The sequence below is a fragment of the Tuber melanosporum genome (genome assembly GCF_000151645.1).
Source record: "Tuber melanosporum whole genome shotgun sequence assembly, scaffold_2, strain Mel28".
NCBI lineage: Eukaryota > Fungi > Ascomycota > Pezizomycetes > Pezizales > Tuberaceae > Tuber > Tuber melanosporum.
Window position 1 is genome coordinate 941,704 of NW_003298863.1, and position 9,465 is coordinate 951,168.

Here is a 9,465-nt window from a genome sequence, read left to right on the forward strand (position 1 = left end):
GCTTAAGCTAGACCATAATGCAGAGGACTAACATCCCCTACCCCAGTGCTGGGGTGTCCACTGGCATGACGTTGGTTAACTTATTAGGACGGGCCGGAAGGATACAAGTGAATCATACCGTTTTGCCGCAAGAATCCCACTGAGTCGACAGCACTTAATCCCCCCTTAAGAGCCACTACAAATGGAGAGGGAGAAGGATAAGGCTTCCTCAGTTGATCATTCAGCACACCTGCTATATTTTTTCCCAGAAATCTCTCAAATTGGACTCTATCACTGGATACCGACAAAAGAGCGTTCGAATGAGAAAAGGACCAGCAATAAGCGAGTGCAGCGAGTCAGCTCCGAGTGTGCACATCAATCATTGCCCAGAATTTCTCTACCCCCCAATGCGTTGGCGTTGTTACTGACCCACAGCGTCCCGGTCCAGTGTCCTTCTCCCCCGCAAATGTTTACTGGATTCTGAGCTTTGGAGAAACCTATATATGCCCTGGCAACGGCAACGGCACGAAATTCTTCAAAAAAAAAATAAGATCAGACTATTAAAACGCACACACATTGCCTGCGGAACTAAATTCATTCACTCACTCCCCCATCGTGCCAGTTTCAAAAACAGAGAACGATAAGATATACCATACAACACGATACGCCCCATGGCTGCAATCACCGCCAACAGACCCTCCGGGGGGTACACGGTGTCAGAGAATGTTGACAATCCCGCAGTCAGAAATTGGGTTGAGCAGAAGTACTATGAGATCGGATTTAACGGGGATGGAAGTTTTATCGGGAAAAAGGCCTTCAAGAAGAAGCTGCTCCAGGATGCACCGAAAGCTTTTGCAAACACTAACGACTCTTGGTGTATTGGGCTCTATGCCAATCAGATCATCAGGTAAAACTCGATAAGCTCAACCAATGGAGTATAGGATATATCGAGGTATTGGACACTGACTCCGCGATCTTGTAATTTCCAGGAATATGCGTCTTAGCGGAGGAAGTGGTCGTGCGGATATTGACGGTGTGCCAATGGAGTGCTCTGTATGTCTCAGCTTGATATTCTTATTTGCACTCCCCTTCCATCTCGTCCCATGTCTGACCATCCATGTGCGCAGAGATATGATGTGCAGACACATCATCCGTCATACGAACCAAGATCTGAATGCTTTTCAGCTGCGTCTAAGTGCCTTGAGAAACAAGCCCCGCTACCCACATTCCACCCCCACCACAAGGTGGTAGATGTCTTCAATTACCAAACACTGCACGAGGCTCTCCAAACATTGGACGAACCACCCTCAGGCGAATACGAATCGGAGAAAGGTACTCCGCTACCAGCGTACGGGTCTATTGCTCATCACTACCAGCAGCAGGAGTTTACACCCCCCCCTTGCCAATATCAATATGGAATGCCCATCACCCCACAACCGCTCCCGCCACCGCCGCCCTTCTCGCATGACCCCTCCGCATATAATTTCATACAGCCGGCGTACCCCCCTGCCCCAGCATATGGGAGCTTAAGTCCGAACTACGGATCCATGTATACAGCCTATGGTTTGTCGCTAGCGTATACCCAACAACAACAAAACCAGCAGCACCAGTACCAACACCAGCAGCCCCCCGTATACGGGTCAAACGGGGTATGCGCGGCAGCAGCATACGGGTACAATCCTCTTTACGCTCAACCCCTGTATTCCCAGCTCCAGCTTCAGCTCCAGCACTACCAACAGCAGCATTCACCAACCTTCATCCCAGCACCATACGGCTCTCCCCCATCCTACGGCTTCACAAACTACATCCTACAAACCACACCCCCTTGTTCCTCTTCCCCCACCTCTTCTTCCCCGGGCAGTGCACCGGCAGCAAAGCCCTACCACGAATACGGCGACTGCGGAGAAACCCTCCCACTGCCAGCAATGGTGAGCGCAACCAAACTCCTGGGAGGCGGGGAGATCCGCTCTCTAGCTGTATTCACATCCGTATTCCGGAACATGCCATACATAACCAAAGACGGGCCCATCGCTGGCATGAAGCTCAAGGACCCATGCTTGAATTGCAAAGCTCTCATGCAGACCATCCCATCTGAGATATCAATCCTCGCAGGAACAGGGTCGGGCTGTGCGCTCGATTGGATTGTAGAAAAGGCTGCTTCCGCATCCACTACTTGCACTACTGCCACCACTACTACAGCTCCATCGACATCCGTACCTCCAATGGTCGGGAGCGCACCAACGCCCCAAGGCTACAACCTGATCCTGTCAACGGCCTACTCCGCGACAAAGCCAGACATTTACCACCTGCTGGAAACCTGGACACTGAACAACACGACCCCAACCCTTCCCGAGCACCAAAAGGCCTCGCTGAGGACGCTCTGGAGAGAATTCATCCTCCCCTTCCGCGATAGGAATCAGATCTTTAGACTCGATAACGGGGACAACGTAGACCCGAGCATGCACACCCTAAACTCTGTGGCACTGCCCATATGCACCGTGTTCTGCGCCATCGCGTACGTCTTCTCCGTCGTTCTGCGGCCCGAGGCTTCCCAGCTCACCTGCCCCCCCAGCGCTTCCGGAGCAGGAGGGGAAGAGGAAGACGGCAGAGACGGGTTCTACTTACCGCTCCTGGCGGTACTGGGGAAATGGTGTAGCACCATATGTCCATGGGCGCACCCGAATGTGGTCAACGTTGCCTACTCCTCCCCCCCTCCCACTTCCCCGACAACGGACGGGATGGACACCCACTTTGTCATCGGAACCTCAAAACCGAGTGTGCAAGCAGGCTTCCCCAGTGAAGCTGTCAAGAGCAAGCATCAGGGGCAAATGCGTACCTGGAGGAGGATATTCCTGGAGGGGAGATTCGGCGCACTGAAGAATCCCTGTCCGGTTAAAATCGCTGGCATGGCCGCCGGCGTCAGCGGCGGTGGTGTAGGTACTGGCGTGGTGGGGAAGAAGGGATTCATTTGATTTTTAAATATATTTTTTTTCTTTCTTCCTCTTCTCTCTTCCATTTGTACGAAATGTTATTTTTGGCGCGTTTCGGATATACTACTTTTTTACTTGACCTGGTCGGGAATTATGATATCATACAAGAATGGGAATTTGTACCTCCAGTCTTCTTTTTAACTTTTTTTTTTTTCTTCTACCCCCCTCATTACCCCATTTACAGAGACAATCATTTCCAATCCACCACTCGTAAAAATATATATATATGTACTCACTTAATATCACTCGTAGCCCACCCCCTCTGAAATCTCGAACAATGAAACCGGGCTGAGAAAAAAAAAACTATATAAAAAAAAAAAAAAAAAAAAGTGAGCAGCCTCACCAGTTCATCACCAGGATATAAAAAAAAAAGGAAGAAGAAAGGAACACAAAACCTCACGGTCATAGTACGGTAGGCGGGACATTTTTCCCAAGCAACGATAAATCATAATACCAGAAAGGTCCACTAGCAAGCCCCACAGGCGTCCATAACGCGTACGCATAATATCGCACTTGGTAAAGGTATACAAGTACTAGTACTGTACACACAAACCTCCGCCTTCCAAGTGCGAATTTCCCCGTTTTCGCCTGGTCACCGTGAGGGAGGAGGGGAAGGAAGGCTGGGAGATGGGCAAATTTAAATTTACAGATATATATAATTGTAACTGCACGTATAGTACAGTAAAGTTCGGTACGGTACGTGGTTACCCACTATCTACAAGTACAGTACTCATCGGGCGTGGTACTGTACAATACCGGTAGTGACTAGTATCATACTGTATAATTCAACAAGCCCCCCACATACATACCCCCACGGGCGTGCCTGTGGGAATTTCTCTGAATCATTGTCTTCGGGAAATTCGTTCGCCTTGGTTGGTACATGTGTGTGTATGTGTGTGGTGTGGTTTTTTTTTTTTTATCTATCGTATGTATATCTTATGTAGTGCGGTGTGGTGTGGTACTTCGTATATACAAGGTATTATAGTAGGAAGTGTGTAGCTGACTAACTATAGTTCTGTGCGGTTATGATGGGTTTGGGGGATTTTTGCCTGGTTGCCTGGTGCTTTCGTGGGGGGGGGAGTGCTGTTTGAGGGGCACGAGGCGTGAGGTATGAGTATGATACAGTACGGTACTGTACTCGTATCATAAGTGCGATGTTTCCCGAGTAGTCCCGTGCAGTGATTAAGTGCATTGTGGGCAAAGTTTATTCTAGTGATGCGCTCCTAGCATCTGGGTAGGCGGGAGGGTTGGTTGGCTGGTTGGCTAGCTGGCTGACTACATTGGTACCGGTACCGGTAGTGGTGGGGGATAGGGATGCTGGGCGGCGTATGGCATGGTGCAGTCAGTAGGAGATTCAAGAATACTTCGAGGGAACCGAAGGTCAAGTATATCGTACTTGTATAATTCCGGGAATACAGGTGAGAAAGCCTATCCCATCTTCCCACGACCATAAGGATCATACATGTAGGAATATTACGAGTATGAACCGGTAAGACCTTGACAGGCAGAGAGCCTCATAGTGTAACACACCCATCCATCCCTCATCACCACCAACCACCACCTGCCCGAGTAGAAGATACCAGCAACAAAGCAATCTGTGAGATTCGGCCCGGCCCGAAACTCGGATGGTAAGCACTCCATTCCATGCTCCCCCTCCCCTTCTCACTCTAGTTCTCACTCAGCAGCATGCATGCTTCCCATCTCCGATTATTCCCGCAACACACGATGGACTATGATAGCAGGTAACGGCAAGCGATAACAAAGACTGTCCTATCCCTCAACACAACGGCACAAAGACTCCATAACCAATTCCTTTTGTAAATTCTGCAATGCCCCAATGACACGAAATGAATATAAATATAAACCGTAAACAAAACCCCGAATTAATCAGTTGTTTTTTGTTTTTTATCCTGTTTTCATTCCTCCCTCGAGGGAGAACGGAAGAAAACTTGGGGAAAAAAATGGTGCATAGGAAAGACATGAAATAAAAAAATAAAAAAACTCCAAAGTAACACCTAAACAATAATATAAACACTACAAACACCACCACCACCCATCAGCACCCTTTCCGATCCCCCTTTTTCTCTTCTTTCCGTATGCAGATGACCGTTAGGGATGTGGTTATTTCGTCGCCGTCCTCGACCGCGTATTAATCCTCTCAAGCATCTCCTTCGCACGAGCCCTACTCCTGGTAACCGGTCCTCCGCCTTCGCCTCGTCTCTTCATCCGCCTTCGCCTCCGTCGATCGAGCACTATCTCTCCAGCCCTCGCACACTCATCTCCCGCCGTTTCACACCGCTTCAGACGTCTGAATTCATGTTCGTCAGCACCTTCGCGACTACTCGGGATACTCGGTAAGTACTTTGCACTGTCACACTTCGGCCGCTTGGACGGTACAACGTGCGTGTATGGCTGGGCGTAGAAGAATTTGATGGTGGAGGGTGATAGCGAGTTGAGATTCGCGACGAGTTTTCGGCGGAGTAGGAGGGTCTTCGTTTTTGTTTCTGTTGTTGTTGCTTTCGTTGCTGTGGTGGTAGTGCGGGGGGGCAACGAGGTTTTCGACCCGCGTCTTAAGCAGTGGGTGTTTGCTTGGGATTTGGGTTTTAACGCCGATGTTGATCTGATGATCGGCTGGGCAGGTGATGATGGTGGAGGCTTTGGAGGATAATGATTGTAGTGTTGATGATGGGGATGGTGGTGGTGATAATGTTTTGGCAGAGGTGCGTGAATCATTGTTGGTGGGTTGAGAGGGTTGTACGTTAATCCGCACATCTTGAAAGGAAAGGAGCAAGTAAGTTTGGTTTGTGGAATGGATTACGAAGGGAAAATGGGGGGGTTGGGTACTTATTGTGGCCCACAAGCCGCGTTTTACTTTATTTGGAGTGCCACAATTGCATTGATATGCGCCCCCATCTCAATTCTACACATTTTGGCCCTGCCCCCCTAAGCCGGCAGGGGGGGCTTCAATGCCAGGAAGCAAAGGAAAAAAATAGAAAGCCCGCCTCCCGTTTCATGGAAGCGAGCCGAGAGGTCAGGTTTTAAGACTGTTTCGGACGCAACACGTGATCACAGAATGCGGACCAGCCTCTCTCACCCGCATCAACTTGACGATGCTACTCTCGTCGTGCTCCCCTAGCCAGAGAACAATTATTATCTCTGATCAGGGGCTTTTTTGCGGGGTCCCAGACGTGGAGAACAGGTGAAATCAATCCTCATGGATAGCCCATTTTGCTTACATAATACACAAAAGAAAGGAGACTTGGCAAACCTAACTTGTAAAACGACCATATCATACATGGGTAATTCGCTCCAGTTGAGAGTCAGAGAAAGGTAGCCTTAGAGAGGAGTGTCCTCTGGGCACTTCTGTAACGTCATATCCTCCAAGAGATGAGGCTGAGGTTGAAAATTTTCCTTTCAAGTGCCCGGCAGCACACTGTATCGTACCGCACACTTTTCCCCCCGAAAGCTCCCGACACACCCAATGTCGGAACTCCAGGGCAACTGGTTCGGAGCCGTCTTCAGCCCCGCCATGATGACCGACCGCATACCCCCATGTCAGCTGTAGAAACCTGATACGATACTAAACTGTAAAGTAGACTGCCGGTACGGCACTTGATAGGGTGCCGAGAATGATAGGGTAGCGAGAATCACCTCCTCTCCCGGATGAGTCAGCCTTTCTCATGTCGAGTTGGGTGCCGGTACCGGTATCGTACCATATCTCCTCCGAGGAGAGGTGTTGGTTGGTCCTCGCTGCCCTACCGGTACAAGTACCGGTATCCATTCTCGACACCCTATGATATTACCAAGTATAGTATCATACAAGCAGCCTATCAAATCCTCAAATACGTAGAGAGGAATGCTATTGGAAACCCTTTGTTATCCCCCTCCAACCCATTGCGAGCGCTGCCGTACATCCGGGGCCTATCGACACCGGAGCAGCCGAAAAGCCGAAACCGGCTTGAACAGTCCAAAAAAAAAAAAAAAAAAGATCCCCGAAAACCGCCATGTACGGTACTATACCGTACCGTACATAAAACTAAGCCTGAGTCGCTAGTTATCATGCCTCGTTTCCTCGAGAGTGATTTGATGAGTTGTTCGTTTGAGGCAGAACGAGGCTGAGCAACTATCATATTTCCACCGACTTCCTTTGTTTTTATTGGGGGTATTAACGCAGCAATGTTAGTCCTAGTCTACTTGTGAACTAACGCTGTTGCCTGAATATGTACAGTACTGTACTGTACCGGTAGCATTGCCGGATAGATTCAAAGTTTTCAAAACATCAAACCAATCCTAGAATCATAAATAATAAACGGTAATGATCCTCAAAGCTGCGGTGCAAATGCACAATCCTTTTCCCGAGGAAGGAAGGCCTGACGATCCCTGCACTTGGAACGGCGTTTTAGTGGACCCATATAAGTATGTTACAGTGGACAAGCCGAAAGGGTAGAAAACATTGTGTCCTTCGCATTCTGTAGCCTTGAAGCCTCCATGTTTGAGCATCGTATTTAACCCCACTCATCCGCTTTCTGACAACTCTGAACCTGCTGGTGAAGCATATTCCGGTTCCCCGCCGGTGGTTACCGTTCCCGATTTCTCGGGTACTGGCCATGTTACCAGTCATTATGCTGCGCGTGGTACATTACGGTAGTGGAGGGGGCCCATCCTTGAGACCTCATACTACTCAGGAGCTGCGCACATTTGACGACAGCGACATCTCCGTTCCTGGGCAAAAAAAAAGGGTATGTAAGGGCACTATGAAATGAAGCGGGGAGGGTCTCCAAGTCGTTATCTAACAAATGACTATAAAAGCGAACACAACAGTAAAACGATAGCCAGTGGAATCCCCGATCACCTCGCCCTCTTCTCCAAGTACCGAATGTCATTTTCGAAGCTTTTTTCCCCCAGCAACCTCATTTTTATATTCACATCCATCCGTGAGATAAACCCCCCCCCAGTCCAGCCTCGCGCTCTCTCCTAGGCTCCAGCTCCCCTTAGGCTCACGGTGAACGTTCAAAAAAAAAAAAAAACCGAAACATGAGCACGATGCAAACACCATAGAAGGCTCCTTCCAATGCTGCCCGGGAACCTTTGGGGCTCGGTGCACAGTTGGGGTATCCACCTAATGTCCCTCTGTCGCTCTAGACCTGTCCATGACCGCACGTCTTTTTTCAGGTTGTGGAGAAAAAGGGAAAAATTTTCTAGATATCAATGCTGTTCAGCGGGCTCGCTGCGAAAGCATTGGTGATGCCAGGAGGCTGATAAAATATGATAAGTTATTGTTTATTTGCACCGGGCAGCTGTTCATGTTTGAACCCTGCTAGTGCCTGGAGGCTTGCAAGATATCTGAGGTGATTGGAACTTCTAATGTTATCGTAGCATGATGGCCAGCGGGGACCCCGCCATACCAGAGAAGGCCAATCTTCTGCCCAACCTACCAAAGTAGCCCTGGTTCGTGAAGTAACCTGGTGGCTATAGTTCCCTAAACTCATTTCCTTAGGTAAGATGGTAAGATATTGGATGCTGAGGGGTTTCTCGGAAGGCTCGCCCCGAATGACGATTCAGAGACTCAGCAATTCAGCTCAGGAGCGAAGCTTTTCCCTAGGCCTATCCAGCCAAGTATATCTCTTCAAAGACTTTCTGGAGTCGTAGCATTATCGGGAACACCTAGTAAATTGTCGCCAAGGGATAGCCGAAGCAACCCTTAAGCTTATAGCGGGGTAGTAGCTTCAACATTCCGGGTACCACAGATATCACTGAGCTCCAGAAGCCCTGGTCATTTCCACCTGGAAAAGCTAACAGCGCATTCTCAACACCCCCGACCGGGGCGAATACCGATTCAGGCGATATAATGTAGTACGGTAGACTCTAATTGAGGTTTATAATATCTCTAGGCAAGTCGAGGGGTGTATTTGCTTCAGAAGGTGAAGTAGGACCCCTCCTTCTGCCCCAGCAGCATATTTCTCTTCGAATCTCAAGCCACTAGAGATGTCAGGGGCCCCTAGATTATGTCAAGCCAGTTCCAGATAATGCTAGAGGCACCACCCACTTTCAAGAATCCAGCCTCTTCTACAGTTTCGAAGGGCAACTCGGTTTTCGGAGATTCTAAACTATGGGCTCACGGCACCATACGAAAACCGATGCCCTCGCGAAGTGTCACTCGACATTGGCGCAGTCGACAGGCACACCCCGACCACCCCCAACCGCACCCGCCAGCCACCAGATAGGCCATTATGATAAAAGCTTCTCAGGGGCGCAGTTATAGCGGATACCCACATCATGGTCTGCCTGGTTGACGTCTCAGAGCCTGCAATACTGGAAAAGCGATGGCGTTGGGATTTGACGACGCCTGTTGATGCCTGTAGGCACTATCTAAGTGCCTAGAATTCCGGAAAAGGCACCAGAGGTTATAACCCCCTCACTTGTTCGAGCCAGAGTTATTCCTTGATAACAAGGGTATACAGTACTGTAAAAACTCGCTTTTAACGAACTGGCCTGG

The 9,465-nt window shown here is 49.3% G+C and overlaps 2 protein-coding genes; one reads left to right on the plus strand and one right to left on the minus strand.

Annotated features, from left to right (window-relative positions):
• Positions 1-1,082: 1,082 nt before the first annotated feature.
• On the plus strand, positions 1,083-2,951 carry GSTUM_00005568001 (uncharacterized protein; the record flags this gene model as incomplete). The annotated part of the gene is made up of 1 exon (XM_002837695.1): positions 1,083-2,951. One exon carries the CDS (start codon positions 1,083-1,085, stop codon positions 2,949-2,951), a length of 1,869 nt encoding a protein of 622 aa, XP_002837741.1.
• A 1,815-nt stretch (positions 2,952-4,766) lies between these two features.
• On the minus strand, positions 4,767-5,787 carry GSTUM_00005569001 (uncharacterized protein). XM_002837696.2 has 2 exons: positions 5,332-5,787; positions 4,767-5,277 (listed from the first exon to the last, which is right to left on the minus strand). Exons 1-2 carry the CDS (start codon positions 5,739-5,741, stop codon positions 5,091-5,093), a joined length of 597 nt encoding a protein of 198 aa, XP_002837742.1. The 5' UTR covers positions 5,742-5,787; the 3' UTR covers positions 4,767-5,090.
• Between the last annotated feature and the right edge of the window lie 3,678 nt (positions 5,788-9,465).

Excerpts from the sequence above, each read along its gene's own strand:
- GSTUM_00005569001 (XM_002837696.2), bottom strand. The coding sequence starts at position 5,741 with ATGTGCGGATTAACGTACAACCCTCTCAACCCACCAACAATGATTCAC. Across the intron at positions 5,278-5,331 it reads CCGAAGTGTGACAGTGCAAA|ACGTCTGAAGCGGTGTGAAA; the intron begins GTACTTACCGAG and ends ACATGAATTCAG.